The following is a 16,754-nucleotide window of genomic DNA, read 5'->3' as shown; positions in this document are numbered from 1 at the left end:
TGCCAGCCTGCATGCTCTCGTGGAGATGCAAGAGGGATTGCATCCATGAGGGCTTTAGGATGCCTGGAACCCGTGCGGTATAGCTGTGGCTGTCTCTGACAAGTGGTCTCATCCCTGTACCTAAACTTCTGAATTTCCTACACACTAGCTTGAAAGAATGTTGTGAAAATGTAGTGCTAGAAGAACTTCCCAGTCTCAAAGTGCTTGTATATGATTTTTCTGTGATATCTTTGTCACCTCGTGCAGTGTAGGGCAGGCTGTTCACGAGATTTGTATGATAATTAAAGATTTGTGGCACTGTATTTCCTGAGCACCATGCACTGGGAGATGTCTCAAAATTCAAAACACTGACTGCATAAAAATGGATCTTGCCCTATCATGTCAGGTATCTGCTGTTCCCTCTGCAGCTTGTGAGCATTCTCTAGGAATCTGGAGGCAAGCTTGCCCTTATTTTAAGGGCCCAATACAGGCTTTTTAGCTCTCCTTTTGTTCAGTGATTTTTGTAAATACTGTACATCCTCAGCAAACTGTAGCATCATTTCAGAGCCACAGGAGAAAGAAAACAAAAAAGAAACTATCTTAATATGTATTGTGTATTAGAATGTTAAAGAAAAAATACAGCCATCTTTTGGGCCTCTTTTGTTCATCTTGTTCCAGCTGTGAGCACTCTCTGGAGTACAGGTGGCTTTTTTTCGATTTGCACAGCTTGAAATACATTATTGGCACTTAGAGCTATCAGCTACTGAGCACTTGCTGTTAATAGCTTTGGCTTGTGTGAAGATAAGAAGGGGGAAAAAAAAGGCATACTGAAAACATTGACCGTGATGAATGAGAACAGCTTAAACTCTACCAAGCAAAAGTTTTCAGCCTCGCCCTAACGTTGAATCAAAACTTAATTTTAATTTTCAAGCGTAATTAGTGGGACAATGCCAGAAAAAGCCTCCTGTTTCCTTGCGTGTTAATGGTTAAAGCTGGGCTGTTCCTGAGTACCCAGGGGATAATGGAGAGCTGTGCTAAGCCTTAGCTCTGCTGTGCCATGGCATGAGGTCCCAGCGCAGTCTGGTTGCAAATGCCCAAAGCAGTGTGTTGGTAGCTTGTAAGTACCTGTTAAGGTCTTTAAGAAATTATGGCTTTTCTGGGATGGAGAATACATTCCCTGTAGCGCTCTGTAGGTTTTATACATTGATTAGAAAAACCAAAACAAGTTGGTCATTCTTTCACTTTCCCTCATCAAACATAGCAAAGCCTCTATTAGCCTCAAAGGAGGCAGGAGCAGGTTTGTGTTTTACCTTAGGAAACGTGGGAGACATAATTTGGTGAATTACTGCAGCACTGTAGAAAACAAGAAGGTATCCCCCAAACAAAACCAAAATATCCCCATTTATTTTTTACATCGTAGGCCACTCTTACGGCAGATCTGGGTCTATCTGAATGTTAGCAAGCGGTTTGATGTGTTCTGCTTGTTGGCCATATTTGCTATCAGGAATCAGGCCATTAGCCTGCTTGTCAGCGAAACACACTGAGTTCTCTCAATCTAAAAAATAAAAAATCAAGGGTTTATTTACCTCAGCAAGTTCCTTCACAAGAACAGAGATGGACCCGGTCAGGTGCTGTGCTTGGTGTGCCTCCTCTGAGCCTTTTTGGAGGAAGGGTTTGTACAGCAATGTCGTTTACGTTGTAGTTAGTTAATAAATCTCTCTAATGATCTATCTTCAGCTGAATTTTGGACAGGGTGGCAGTGTGTGGGTGTGTATGTATTTGTAGATCTATAAACGCATGACATGGATGTCGTAAAAGGCTCTTGGTCATTTGCAAGCCTTAAGGTGCAGCTATTGCCACATCAGTGTCTTTATTTATAACGAGGGCCAACTGCTTAGGTCTGTACTAGAGTCAGCTGCGTGCTTGCATTGATTTTACAATGTAGCTCTGTGTGTGTGTATTTTTCTCTCCTGCCACTCAAACCTGCACAAGGTTTGCTGTGGCATTATTCTTCCTCCCTCTCCAGAGAGGGGAAATAAAAGCAATCAAAAGAGAATTGTGAAAAGAAGCTAAAAATCTCCAATCCTATTTCATTGCAGGATGACGAAATCAACCAGCAAAGCCAGTTGGCTGAGAAACTAAAACAACAAATGCTGGATCAAGAGGAGGTAAGGAAGAAAACAACAAAACAACAACAAAACCAAAAACACACTTTGCTTATGGGACACTTGTTTAGCGATTTTATCACCATTGTTGGCTAACTATGTACATATTATCTGGCTAAAATTCAGGAAGAGGCACTCAGGTTACAGCTAGGTTTAATCTTCAAATTTCCTAATATTCTCAGAAGAGCACTGAGCCTTGATAACTCCTTATAGCACCGTACCATCCTGCTGGGAAGTGACGCTGGAGGTACCAAGGTAGGGGTGTGGCCAGTATTTTTCACTTTGGAAGCATTTTTTCTATATGCCTGTATCTTTCCAGGTACGCTATGGACAGTAGGTAATTAACAGATTTCCTTGTTTGACTGTATAAAAATTACTGCTGGTAATAATTATGGATATTCATTATTGTGGCATGGGCAATTAGAGAAAGTAACGAGAGAGATCTGTGACACTGAAAAATCTCTTGCTGCTGCTGCCCCAGATTTGCTCTGAAATCTTGGATTGCTCATTTTGCACATTTTGTTTGATTGTTTCTATCCACAGTAGGAATGTTCGTGCTTTTTTAGGTGGGGAAGAAGGCAGTCAAGTCATTTCCTTATCTGTTGCCTGTATATGAAGGTTTGAAGATGTGAAATCTGTCACTAACACCAAATTACAAATAACACCAAATTACACCCTTGTAATTGTAAAACGATTCTGTCCATGTCTCAGTCTTTATCCTCAGAGAGGGTTTCCAAGGTTAGGTACTTTAACAGGGAGTGAACAACATATAAAAATGCTTGTTAATTGTCATTTGTGGCTGATGTGCTACTTTTGGGATCTTATCCTCACTGCCTCACTGAAGGGATGACCAGATTTATTTTGCTCTATGATTAAGTTCTTTGTTCGCTTGCCACAACTTTCTTTTGATTAATCTGTTTTACATGCTGCCCGTGTCCGTGGCTATTCAGATGTAGCAGCATTTTATGCGTTCTCAGCAACATTATTTTTGGATGTGTATTATTTAGGCCATCTCGCTTCTCCCATCCATCTTACATCACTGTTCTCATCTAAACCTTATTTTTCTCCTCGTGGTTTTTCTTGTGCCTTATTTTTTAAGGTGATCTGCATTCCTTTCTTAGTTTCTCATATTCAGGAGCATGGTGTGTGCTGGCTTATTCCCTGACCCCTTTTGTGTTCCATACTCAGTTGTGGAAGATGAAAAGTTTCCAGTGACCTCTAATCCTTGCTTTACTGACCACTTTTTTCCCCTTTTATTTATTTTTTATTTTTTTTACACATTACAGTCTAGCTTTTCTGATGTACTGAATTCCTTGGAGCTGGTGTTGTACCACTTGTTTGGAAGGTTACACTGGCTCAGCTGATGAACCTGTCCACCTCCTACCTTTGAAAGCTAACGCAGTGTTTTTGTTTTCCCCTTTAGGGGAATTGAACTGAATTTTTCAAGGTTTTGTCTTCCACACACAAGGTTCACCTGCGCTGCTGGAGTGCTGTACCTGCTCTCCCTTTCAGCTTGTGATTAGCTCCTTGATCTATGTGCTGCAGAGCAGCTGCCTCACTGTGCTTCTTCCTAATTAACCAGAGTACTTTTTTCTGCTTGATTAAGCTAGCAGGTTAATTATAAACGTAAGGCCTGCCACAGATGGCACTGTGCTGGTAGTGCTATCTCCTGGTACCTTTTTGCCACTGGCTGCTTCTCCTAGCCAGTGTCTCTGGGGTGGGTGGGCTCCAAGCATTCACCTCCACTTTGGGGTGGTGACACCCCTCTGCTTCAGGATGCTGACCTTCAAATGGTTGGTTTCTAATAAATCCAGGCTCTTGGGTTCTTGCAAGGACATGCTGATAACATTCAAGTCTCCGAAGTGGGGAGCAGGGAGTCTGCGACAGGGTACTAAAGCTCAGAAACAGATCTTCAGCACTGAGGATGGGAGGGGATCTTCCTCACCCCCACACCAACCGTCCCCTTTAGGTGGAATTCCTTTAGTTATGACCCATCACCGCGATGTTATGAGCAGCCTTTTTAAATCAGGGCGTGTTTTTCCATGTTATATCAACAAGAATCTTCTGGGGAGATGTGTTTATGCTCTAGGTGATATATAACACTTCCCTTTACTTGAAGTCGCAGTAATATTCACGCAGAAATTTTCTTAAGTAAATGTAAATAATAGTTCCATCTGTGTTTAGTAGAAAGATTATTTTAAGCTATTTTGTTGTTTAAATATTTACATGCCATCTGGCTTTGGCAATTCAGTGGGTTTTTTTTGTAACTTGAGTGCACTTCTGAGGCTGCAGCATTACCAGCAGATAAATTTCCCTTACATCTGAATCCTCTCTTCGCCACTTTGGGCACGTGCCAGTGTCTGAAGCAAGCTCGTTGGTTTCCTATTTTCCATTAGCGCTCCGAGCCAAAAAAGCAGTGTCGTCTCTGCCTTTTGGGTGGTTGGTTTTAGAGGAATGTTTCTGTTTTGGATGAGATCCCCACTGACCTGCGTGGCCTGGGAGCGAGGAGCCAGAGGGCAGCAATGGGGCAGGGCAGCACGAGTCCCTCCGCTGAGCTTTCCTGGCTCCTACCTACAGCAGAGCCATTTGTCAAGTCACGTTTTTGTTGTTACGGTGCTTTGGTGAGTGGTGTCTGGCCAGGTCAGCACGTCAGTGATGCAGGCTGCTCTGCTGCCCGAGGAGGCTACAGGACACCAACATAAAATGCTATAATCCGTTCTGTGTAAGGCTTGGGCTTAATGAGTCTTTTGTCCAAACTTTGCTGTTAGGATGACTTCTGAGCACGAATTCCTTCTTGTAACTCGTCTGCAATTGCTGAGTTTCATGTGTTTTTGCTTTGTTTGATGTTTCTATGCAATGTAAGTCCTGATTTTTGTTGTTATCACCAAAAGAACAATACTAGCATTAACTGGTAGGTGGTACCTTTGGTTTATATACACATTTTTCTGAACTATTTGACTACTGTGGAGTCTGTTTTTCTTTTAAGAAGCTGATATCTGAATTTTCAAGACTTCAATGCCTTAATAAAGATGAAGTGGTGCAAGGGCAGGGGGCAGGACTGTGCAGCTGAACTACAATTGCACGCTATCATTGAATCTCTTAGTGGTGTGCAAAGACTAAATTTAAATTTAATACAAGTTGGAAGCTTTCACTAGCATGTATGAAGTCAGTATTTTCTTTAGTTAATACTTTGCAAATATGTATGGCTAATCTGTCATCAGCAGCAAGCTTCAGGCGATCTCTAAAAATAATCATCATAAATTTGTTTATCGAAATATGCCTCTAATGCTGTAACAGCTCTGAGGCTGCCTCAGAGAACCCTTCTTTGGTTCACTTCAAAGCTGCAACTCTTAAACTCCAAGTCTTTTAGTTTGTTGTTGTTTGTGTTTTTTGTTTTGTTTTGTTTTTTTGTCCTAGCTGCAGGGTTGGATTGAGGGCAAAAAATTATTTTGGAGCTATGATACAGCTTAATATAAGCTTCTTTGCCTCAGCCTTGTGTTGTAATAGGATTTGATTACGATTTTTCTTTTCATTGAAGTTTGAAGCCTTTTTTGCTTCCTTCATATATATATTTATGCTGAAAGCTGATGGTGTTTCTGGTAGAGGGGCAGGAATTCTTCTCTTGCATTCTCTCTTCTGTACACACGCTTGCCTGCTCATGTTTTGTCTTTCTCTTTGTCTGGTTTTGCCCTTTTCAATGTTATCTTTTGAATGAGTTCTTGAGTGTTTATACTTCTGTGGTATCTGGTTTCCAGCTTTTGGCCTCCACCAGGAGAGATTATGAGAAGATTCAGGAGGAGCTGACCCGCCTTCAGATTGAGAATGAAGCTGCAAAAGATGAAGTGAAAGAGGTCCTTCAAGCCCTGGAAGAATTAGCTGTCAATTATGACCAGAAATCCCAAGAAGTGGAGGACAAAACAAGAGCCAACGAGCAGCTGGCCGATGAACTGGCACAGAAGAGTGTAAGAGCGAGCAGTTTGTAATGCTGGTTCCCTCCTCTCCCCCTAACTTTGCACCTCTCCTAAAGATTTCCATAAGATTTCACAGATAATTGCTAGCCCATGCCAGTTCAGGAATCTTTCAGATACTGCCTCCAGGTATGTTTAATAGGTATGTAGGTTAAAGACTGGAGTAGCAGGGAAGCTGTTTAAAGCTCTGTATTTGCTGATGCTCTCTCTTCTATCATAATTAAAGGATAAAATAAAGACAATTCAGGAGCTGCTCAATGAAAGCTGCTGGCAGATTGTGGCTCTGTTGCAACCTCTGTATTTTGCACACCATGTCAGCTACCGAGCTGAATGTGAGAACTGGCCAGTCTGTGTTTTGATCATTTCAAAACTGTATCGTGCCAAGAAAGATGTGAAAAGCTACTTTATGCAAACTGCATCACTCCGTGTTCCTCCGAGCTGTGTGCTGTGGAGAAGAGGTATTGTACAGAGCCAGGGAACCTTGAGCATCAGAAAAAAAAAAGCTTTCTTCAGCTGATGTATCGATTGTAAGGAAAAAATCTGATCTGAGAAAAATCAAGATTGGCTTAACAAGCTTAGCACATCCTTGTTCCTTAATTCCCTGCACAAACTGAGGAGGTTGTTGTTAAGATGTCTGATTTCATGCGTATCTAGCATGTAAGATTTTGTTATCCACTTTAATAAAACAGATTACTATGAAATCCATTTGAAAAAAAAAATTGAATTTTATATCCTTCTGTACCTGTTTCTCTGTGATTAACCTCCTTTGACATGTATTATGCAAATAAGATTCTTACAGGATTTACTACGTTTAATAGATCTAAAGTAGCCTTGTTAGCAAGTGAGTTGTGAAAGTGGATTATGGCAAGGTGGCATTGTGTGCCGCCGGAGTAAGTGTCAGTACATTGAGCCAGCAGGCATGTTCAGGAAAATATGAAACAGCGCTTTGTAACCTAGATATCACGGGAGAACTGATGCCCAAAAGTGGCACTATTGAAATGCACCCAAGCGGGGAGAAATTTATAGAGCCACAGCTAACTCCCAGCTTTATCTCTGCTGTTTTATTCAAGCAAAGATATTTTGGATGGGGAATTGTTTGTGAATTTATCACATCCAGAGGAGAAAATCCATTTTGTTTTGCTCAATGAGGTTTCTGTATGATTAGAGAGGATCTGAGGAGGGGAGGGTAACTTTTGCTTTTATATCTTTCCAGACGGTTCTGACAACAACCCAGAGGGAGCTGGGCCAGCTGCAGGAGCTCAGCAACCACCAGAAGAAGAGAGCTACGGAAATCTTAAACTTGCTGCTTAAAGACCTGGGAGAGATCGGAGGGATCATTGGTACTAACGATGTTAAAACAGTAAGTTGGCTCTCTTGGTTGCTTCCCCCAACACACACCGCCTGCCATATGAAAATAAGGAATGTGGAGGACGTGTGACACAGCAGCCCTTCTCCCCGGACACTGCTGTTTAAACCCTGGGTAGAGCCCAGTGTGAAACACTGAGGAGATCTTTGTCTGTGTCAGAGATGGTCAGTGGCTGTGCACACAATCACCACATTGATTCCCAGCCCAGTGTCTGGGGCTAAACTAATGCAGCCCATCTGGGTGCTGATGCATTTATTAAACTCTGCTGTCCAAGGCCTGGGCTGGGTTCTCCTTCCAAACAATACACACACAGACCTATTCCATAGTTATCAGGCATGATCCAACATTCCCAGAATCTAAATAATTTTTATCAGAGAGATTTTCAGAATTAGCAAAATTTGTGCTATATACCACATAAATATCTGTGATTCTGTGACAGCAGGACATGCTTAACTTCTGTGTGTTGGTGAATATCCTTTATAGAGGAAAAAATACAAAGGATCATTTTCCTCTAAAGCTGGAAGGTAAGAATGGGGGTGGAGGTTGTTGAAATAGTAGAATCCTTGGTAACTGCATGCGCCTGGAGATGGTGCAAATTTTGGCCAGGTTTGCTTTGAAATTTGCTTTCTATCAGGCTCATGGGTTTGCAGATATGATAGAGAAGGTAGATGCTCCCATTGTCATCCTCCTGATGTTGTAGATGAACAAAATCCTGAGCCTCAGAGGAGATTTACATGGCGGCTGCTAAATGGCACGTTTGGAGTTTTTCATGGCCTGGAAAATCTTTCTTGTGATGTTCATGTCATCTTATTTGTCCGCTGAAAACCATGTGCAAAAAAAACCACAACAGTTGCTAAAACTGGTTAAGAAATTTATTCTCAAGATGTATGTAACTTACTTGCAGGGAGCTCCATTTTCATGCTTTTAGTTCGCTCCTCAGATTTTGAGTGATGATCTTTCCTGATCCCTTTCATACTTTAAAGGTAAGAGTGAGTGTGTGCAGCTGGAGTGCTTTGGGTAGCCTCTGAGCACTGTTGATATTCTGCTAAAGCCCCCTTAGGTCAGCAGATGATCCAGACTGCTCTTACTGCAGAGGATGAAATCCCTGCTGCCCGATGTGTTTATGCAGATTCCAGGACCACAGGACCAAATTTTGCTAGATGTTACAGCAACCTCTGGTGGCCATTTCAATAGGAACTGTAAGAGGAGATCTCTGCAAATGGAGGCTGGTTGATATAAATTTTTATAGGAACTAAGATGTCAGCATTTTACAGGACAGCTGTCAGTGTAAATAAGGCAAGATTGAAAAGGTTTTAGATGAACAATTTCAGATTTGCTGGCAATTAGCAGCTTGCTCAAAGTGTGTCTAATTTCAGACCAGACTGAGGGTTTTGGAGGCAGTATCATCTTTTAAACCGCTGGGAGAAGATAAAGCACATGTTACCTTCCCCTTGGTGCTAGAAAAAAGGCAAAAATCAGATGAAATTGCTATCCATATGCTCAAGAAGAAGCTTTACAGCTTTTCAGTGGGTTACATGAATTAAGTAGCTGAAGAAAAATCATGAAGAGAAAGACACAGAAATAAAAGGCACAGTGTCAAACCAAGGAAGGAAATGAGGTATAAATGGTATCATATAAATAATTAGAGCTGAGTGGGATCGGTTTGTTCTTGCCAGATAAAATTTTCAGATCAGTGCCTGTCCTGTAGTTCCTTATTGAAGGAGCACAACCTTTCAAGAGGAGATTTCTTCAAGAAGTACCGTGAAAATGCTCTCCAGTTTCCAACTACTTGAAGGAAGGAAAATTTCCTGTGCCAGTGACGTGAGAAAGTTTCTCCAAGCTATGCTTTTGCCACTATGGAGGGCTTGGTTAGTGTAGGTGTTTATTCACTACCTTTAGCTGAAACATTGAATTGATGAAGCACGCCGTGACAAGAAGTCTTAATTTCTCACTTTTGAAGCTATCTATCTCTAGATGCCTTTAAGATTGCAATTGTCTGTGTGTTTAGTTAGCAGATGTGAATGGGGTGATCGAAGAGGAGTTCACCATGGCCCGGCTGTACATCAGCAAGATGAAGTCTGAGGTGAAATCTCTGGTGAACCGCAGCAAGCAGCTGGAGAGTGCCCAGATGGACTCCAACAGGAAGATGAATGCCAGCGAGAGGGAGCTTGCGGCTTGCCAGCTCCTCATTTCACAAGTATGTTTGCTCCTTCCTTGTTCCTTTGAGGCAAGGTTTGATGACTTTCTCAGTCTTCTTCCTCATGAAATGTGAGTGTTAGGAGTGAGAAATGAGAACTCAGGGCGCAGGGTGGTGTTTCTTGTGCCTGTTTTGTTGTTTTTTTTTCTCTCTTCCCATTCCTCTCCCTCAATGTTTTTCAGCACATTCTGTGGTAAGATTCTGGCCTCCTGTTGCAGATCTCAAAATGTTTTCAATGGCATAACAGCGAAAATCCTCCTCAGCAGGATTTCCTCATCGTGTATTTGCATCTTGTACCTTTACTTTAAAGCAAACTGAGAAGGGAAGCAGCGATTGTTTGGGTCAAAAACAAGCAAAACACTCAGAGAGCCCCCAGTATCTAGACGGCTAGCGTGCTAACAGCTAGCTGGGCAGCAATCTATATGCATAAAAATAATTCATCGTGGTAAACGTTACCATGTAAGTTAGAAATCCAGATGGCAGGCAGGCTGCACAGTGGGTGGTACGTTCCAGGCGTGCTGCAGCGCCCTGCAGGGGGGAGCTAAGCGCTTCGACACGCTGCTTTGATCACCGCCCGTGTGAAGGAGACAACTGGAGTTTACTGTATGTCATTTGCTACCAGCGACTCGAAGAAAACCTGGAGCGAGGACAGCCTCTTGTCCTGCAGCAGAATGTCTTTATTGAGGGCTGCAGTAATAGCTGTAAGCATGCTTCTCGGTATTAAGGGGAGGCTGGAGTCCTGAGGGTATTGGCTGTCCAAAAATGTTAAGTAAGGCAATGCTTTTTATTCTGTCTTAAACTTGACATGGCCACTAAAGGCTTTCTGCCAATCTGTCCTGCTCCCTTTCCTTGAGGACTTGCATCAGGAAAGCAGATTAAGGTTTGACTCCTAAAGCAGCTTATGTGCATGCTTCTGCTGGCAAAAAGGGCTCAGCAACACGGCTGGGAATGAAGGTATCAGCAGTGTGTTGGTGGGACAGTTTCACTCAGCCATGCTTTCGGATTATGCTGACCCAGTGAAGCAGTGAGTGGAAGCCAGCCTGTCTGTCTGGGCAGGATTGGCATTTTTCTTCCTAGACTGAAGTCCCACTGAAGTCCTAAATCTTCAATGCTCAGAGCTTTTCATAAACGTGACCTAACTGCTGTCTTCAGTACCTATTTGCAGACAGAACATGGAGGTTTAGGATTTGAGTGACTTATCTAAAGCTGAGAAAAGATGTAACATAAGAGGCAAGACTCCAAGGCCACACTTTTTTTTTTTTTTTTTTTTTTCTCCCCTACGTTTCTATTGTATCTTGACATGGTGAAGAAACCAAGCAGAAATACTCCCAAGCAGGTGGTCCCCTTGCCTTGCCGTTTTGGAAGCCGTGCAACTCAGCACATACTGAGGCCTGTGTTTTTAAGATCAGTAAGAAGCTGAATGTCGTTATGCTCAAAGTTGTGTTAATGGGCAGATGCACTTTATCTCTAAAGCCAAAATTTACTGTTAGCATAATTTGAATCTTGACAGCTTATTTATTATTCTAGATCTAATTATTGTAGAAAGAAAAGGAATATTTTTATACAGAAGGAGCTTCAATGGCAATAATGATACCATTAAAATTGTAACACATTTCTTTAGTTTCTATCTTTTTTCTTGATGTTACACTCAAGCTTCTTCTTCTCTGAGTCCTAATTTTGGCAGTTTCATTCTGATGCTGCTGACGAGGGCATTACAGCGAGCATTGTCAGCATCGGGAGCACTGTGCTGAGACGAATGTGACATTTACGTTGCTGATTTCTTCTTCCTTGCTCTAGGGTTCAGTTGGAGTAATTTTTATGTTTGCTAACATGCATTTACACCTTGCTCTTCCTTTACTGGCCCACAGCTGCACAACTAAACTTCCTTTGTATGGTGGCTTTTACACCGTTAGATGGTTCAGCATGCTTCTATATGGTGATAGTCACATAACCACCGTGGTACCATATCGAAATAACAGACACAGGGCCATGCAGCTACTGGGTTAAGCTGATCCAGGAGGTGGTGCATGACTGCTGGGTGCTGTACCCAGAGCCTGTGCTCTGAAGCCTCAACATTTGCAGCCAAACTGGGACTTGACCAAGTCTCTTGTCAGGTTTAGAAATCTATTAGAGTACTTGCTGCTGAAGCAAACAGTTCTGTGTGTGCCCTTTTCTTCCTGGAGACTTCACTGCCTGCAGGCTCTGGACTGCTTTAGTTTCTGCTAAGGCCTGTGCCTCTCTAAATGTGATCTCTGGGTCACAGGAGTAACACCAGCTCAGAGGTCTCAGCCCCTCTCAGCCAAGGTGAACCCTGAGAACAATGAACTACAAATCCTTCAGTGACCTTAATAATAGGATGTAATAATTCCTGGACTCTAAGTTTTACTCCCAAGTTAGAATATTATCATTCATTTTTTGATGTTTTCAGTGTGTCCTTCACTATTTCCTTTTGAGTGTAATCCTTTTCATTCAAAAGGACATCAGCAAGAAACAAACCATCAGGATAGCGGGTGGAAATTTGGTTTGAGCTTATGCAGGCAGGTTCAAGCATCCAGAAAGCAAGCTCAGGATTTGTCCCAGCCCAGTGTTCAGCTGGTTTCAGAAAGCTGCTGCTGTTTGTGTAATGCCAAGTCATGAGCTTCCAGCAATATTTTGGAATTACCAGCTGTATTGTTCTGTATGTATCTTGGGCTATTAGGAATGGCCTTTAAAAATGCAGTCTGTTTTGATCTGTTACCTCCTTCTCAGATCTCTTGCTCTATTTTCTCCTAGTTAACAGTGCCAGACATGGAGAACTTTCTATTTTTCTCCTTTACCTAGAATAGTACCTGAATTCTTAGGCAATACAATGTGGTACTCACATCTCATTACTATTCCCTTTGTCTTCAAAGCATGAAGCAAAGATCAAGTCCCTCACAGACTACATGCAAAATATGGAGCAGAAGAGAAGGCAGCTGGAGGAGTCGCAGGATTCTCTCAATGAAGAACTTGCCAAGTTGCGTGCTCAAGGTACAAAGTTGGGTCTTATGGTCATAGTTTCTTTTACCAACTGTATCTCACAAAATTCAGTTTTGGACAACAGTATTGTAAATACAGCTCACCTGGCACCATTGCAGCATTTGATTTTCTGCCCTGTTCTAGTTTTGTCATACGTGCATCCCTATTGTCACAGAGATATGATGGAACAGATGGGATTTGAGTTCATTTATCTAGCCCTATGCTTTGCAGCACACAGATTGAAGTCATGGAAGACCTGATTACACAGGGCATGCTTTGACATTGAACTATTGCCTTTGTAGTCCTTTTGTCTGCTTATGTTTTGCAGTGAAGTCACAAACTTGTGATTTAGAATATTTAACACATTGCATTTGTACGTTACACTTCAGATAAAACCATAATTAACCCATTCGTCCTAGCCCCATCACAGATTTTTTTTTTAAAGGCTTGATGTAGGAAAGTTCTAGAACTGTTTCGTTAATTCTTAACTGTCTCAAACTTTAAACAGAAAAAATGCACGAAGTCAGTTTCAAAGATAAGGAGAAGGAGCATCTGACCCGGCTTCAGGATGCAGAGGAAATGAAGGTAGTGTTGCCTGCTGCAATTTTAAAGCAGATTTCTCAGTGAGATCATTCATTAGTTGATAATTAGGGTGTAATTTTGTCTTCCTTGCATGTTGCGTGCTTTCAAAAAAAACCTTTCAGCCTCTGTCAGAATTGCTGACTTCTCTTTGAAAACGTGACCTCTTACGATTGAGTGACCTTGGCAATCTGAAATTGGTGAAGTTGCTAGCATTGAGGCTGGTGACCAGATGAAGGAAAAAAAGTAAGTTAGAGCCCGAGTATCTGATCTGAGTGTGTCTTCTGAGACTAGTTTGTATGCTGAGCCAACTTCAGGGAGTACAGAGGTCTGGTGGACTGTGTTTGCTTAATCAGAGATGCCTTGGTTCCTCAAATCATGTGAACAGAGAATTGGAAAATAAGACCCTGTATATTGCATCCCGAGTTGAGAACAGTTTTAAGTATGATTGAAAACTTATATTGATTCACCTCTATGTTACTCTAATTTTATGTCAGTGGAGCTCTAGAAGGCAATTTGCTAAGCAGTGGATCAGGCTACTGGGGTTAATATGATTTTGGAACTAAAATTGAATGAAAAAGAGGCCAGACCACTTTCCCAAATTGTTTGGCAAGAATTTTGACCATCTCCTAGAAATGATAATGAAATCTAAACCCGTTTTCTGATATTTTCTTCTTCCTGTAGGATGCAAAGAGGAAACATTAGCAAATAATGTGCAAGTCATGTTTCTGATGGGATCACAAGTTATGCAAAAGAAAAAATAGAGTTGTACAAGGGTAGTGATAGAGGCTTGTCAGCTTGAGAACTTTTACCTCCATTATAAAAACTTAAAGTTATTAAAATAGCTGTACAGTTATTTATTACAGTTAGAAGAAAAAAATAATTTATTAGCAAAGGAGATGAATGTAATTTTTTCTTACCGCTTGAAGTATATTTAATCCTACAATTTAAATAACAGGGCTGAGGATAAATAATTCAGAGAGGGGCAGAACATTTTGGGTTTGAATTCTGTCACAGGTATGTCTGTACTCATTTTCCGGTGAATAAACAGAGGAGGCTGATAAAAGGTGTCATTCTTGGCGCTTGATATTCAAAGCCCCCTTAGCTTACCCTGTTTTTCATATGCACTATTTTTGCAAGAAAAGGAGCAGTAAGTGGTGTGATTCTGCTGAATGAAACGTGTAGTGGAGTAGCTGCAATTTTGTAATCGTTGTAATTTGATAAGTTTCACTCAAATCCAGAAAGATGGGTTGATTTAGCTGATGTGTAAAAAGAAACCGTAGGTGAGCTACACGATTTCTGTTTCATGTATGGGTTTTTGTGTTTTGTAATCTGCAGAAGGCACTGGAGCAGCAGATGGAGAGTCACAGGGAAGCCCATCAGAAGCAGCTGTCCAGATTGAGAGATGAAATTGAAGAGAAACAGAAAATAATTGATGAAATCAGAGAGTATGTTCACTCACTATCACTTCATTTGTTCCTGTACTGCTCTGTGACACTGTAGAACTGTTTTATGGTTGGTTTTGTTAGTCTTAATTGATATCTCTATTTCAGAGACTCACGGAAAGTAGTATCCTTATGTACAACAGCCAACACTTTAACTATTTTGCATTGTGGCTTAAAGGGTTGAGTTCTTTAGTGAGGAGCTATTACAATTCTTTAAAACTGGGGAGAAGAAAATAAAAGAATACTGTTGTAGTTAATAGAAGCTTGGAGGAGAACAGATTTGGCAAATACAGGTTTTGAGGGCCTCTTACAGCTACTCATCCTGTCACAGACTCAAATGTGTCCCATTTTCACATCCTTAATATGTCTTCCTGACGTAGGCATGTAACTTCATTGGATACACCAGCACTTGGAAAAATAAGTTTTTTTTTTTTTATTGTTCTCTTAAAAAATAAGAGTTCATAAAATCTAGGCAATCCTGACATGGTGTTCCTGCTTTCCACATTTATAGTGTGGCTAAATGATAATAGGGAAATAAGGAAGCGGGACAGAAAGACTGCAAGATCAGCACATGCCCTTTAAGATAAAGGAAACAAAAAAGGAGAGTTTATGGCTCACTGTTTAATTCTCCAAGGTTTTTAAAATAAAATCTATTGTTTTTCAGATTCTTTAGTCTTAATGTTTTCCAGTATTTTGCAGTAGAGTTACTCAGTTTTATTTATGGAGACTTACCTACATGTTTATGATCCTCAGGACTGAGCTGTACAGACTTTTTCTTTTGTGTTCTAGCATGAATCAGAAGCTGCAACTGGAGCAAGAAAAGCTGAGTGCTGACTATGATAAATTAAAAGTTGAGGACCAGGAAAGAGAAATGAAACTGGAAAAGCTCATGTAAGTGAACAGTCTTCTCACCTGGTGTCCCTGAATATATAGTGTCTTTTAATGTGTCCACAGGAAATGCCCTACTGAGAAACCCTTGTGATGAATTATTCATGCTTAAAGTACCATTTCAGTATCAAAGCCAACATGCAGTACTAATGAACGATTGCTCTTTACTCTTTTTTCTTTACAACATAGGCTTTTTAATAATAGATTTGCTAGTTGCTAAAAAGGTGTTATAGAGCTCAAGTTTTATGAAATATCATGGCACGTGTTAAAGCCCCCATTACCTAATGCGCAGAAAAAAAAAAAGAAAAGGAAATAAACAAGAAACCAATAACTGAAAAAAAGATTTTAAAAACAGATTAAAAAAAAAAAAAGTAAAAGCCTTTCCTGGAAATGAGAAATACAACTTTCATATATGGACACACAAAATGCCAGCTAAAATGGATGTGGTGTCTCAGCCATTCCATGTGAGAAACCTGCTTATTTGGGACAGTCAAAAGAATAACTACAGATAAACAGTTTGCTCAAATCTGCAGATAATCCACTCAAACTGATTGTTGATTGATTCTCTTCTGTCTCATACGACTTTTACATTTTTGATTTGTGTTTAATGTTGTGATCTTTCTAGACTGCTTAATGATAAAAGGGAACAAGCAAGAGAAGATCTTAAGGGGCTGGAGGAAACTGTGGTATGTCCTATTGAAAAGCTTTTTTTCCCTACTTCTGTCCTTGATGTATTACCAAAACACTTATATCTGTGCTCATGAAAAAGACTAATTTATATCAGAATAGGCTAAATTTGTGCATTTCCTCAAATAGTGAAATTAAATTTCAAAATTTAAGATAAAATGCTACTGTTTCTGTCTCTTGTGGGAAATCTGTCTGTCTATTGGTAATCTGTTTTGTTGTTCCTTTAAATCCCCTAAATATCTACGAGCTCTCTTACATTAAAATTTTGTTCACATTTTTAGAGTTTAATAATTACTGCAATGGGAAGTAAAAATTAAGCATAGCAAATTACAGGAGGGCATGTGCCATTAAAGGCATGTGGTGTCTCATCCCTGCACAACCACGTAAGAAGGCATCAGGCTCTGTAGGCACCGGGTGTCATCTGGATGACTATTTTGAGAAGGAAGAGGTGAGGAAGTTTCTGTGAGGCTAAGGTTACTCTTA

At 40.8% G+C, this 16,754-nt stretch overlaps 1 protein-coding gene across 1 annotated transcript in view; it reads left to right on the top strand.

Annotated features, from left to right (window-relative positions):
* KIF5C (kinesin family member 5C) overlaps positions 1-16,754 on the top strand; it is a 66,130-nt gene that overhangs the window by 35,066 nt on the left and 14,310 nt on the right. The window contains exons 13-21 of the mRNA XM_038182324.2: positions 2,079-2,147; positions 5,900-6,106; positions 7,326-7,472; positions 9,487-9,675; positions 12,567-12,684; positions 13,181-13,257; positions 14,590-14,699; positions 15,486-15,587; positions 16,210-16,270. Of these exons, the coding sequence (XP_038038252.1) occupies positions 2,079-2,147; positions 5,900-6,106; positions 7,326-7,472; positions 9,487-9,675; positions 12,567-12,684; positions 13,181-13,257; positions 14,590-14,699; positions 15,486-15,587; positions 16,210-16,270 (1,080 nt within the window). The remainder of the gene's footprint in view (positions 1-2,078; positions 2,148-5,899; positions 6,107-7,325; positions 7,473-9,486; positions 9,676-12,566; positions 12,685-13,180; positions 13,258-14,589; positions 14,700-15,485; positions 15,588-16,209; positions 16,271-16,754) is intronic.

This window comes from Anas platyrhynchos, chromosome 7 (genome assembly GCF_047663525.1).
Source record: "Anas platyrhynchos isolate ZD024472 breed Pekin duck chromosome 7, IASCAAS_PekinDuck_T2T, whole genome shotgun sequence".
NCBI lineage: Eukaryota > Metazoa > Chordata > Aves > Anseriformes > Anatidae > Anas > Anas platyrhynchos.
This window is presented reverse-complemented; position numbering and strand designations above follow the sequence as displayed.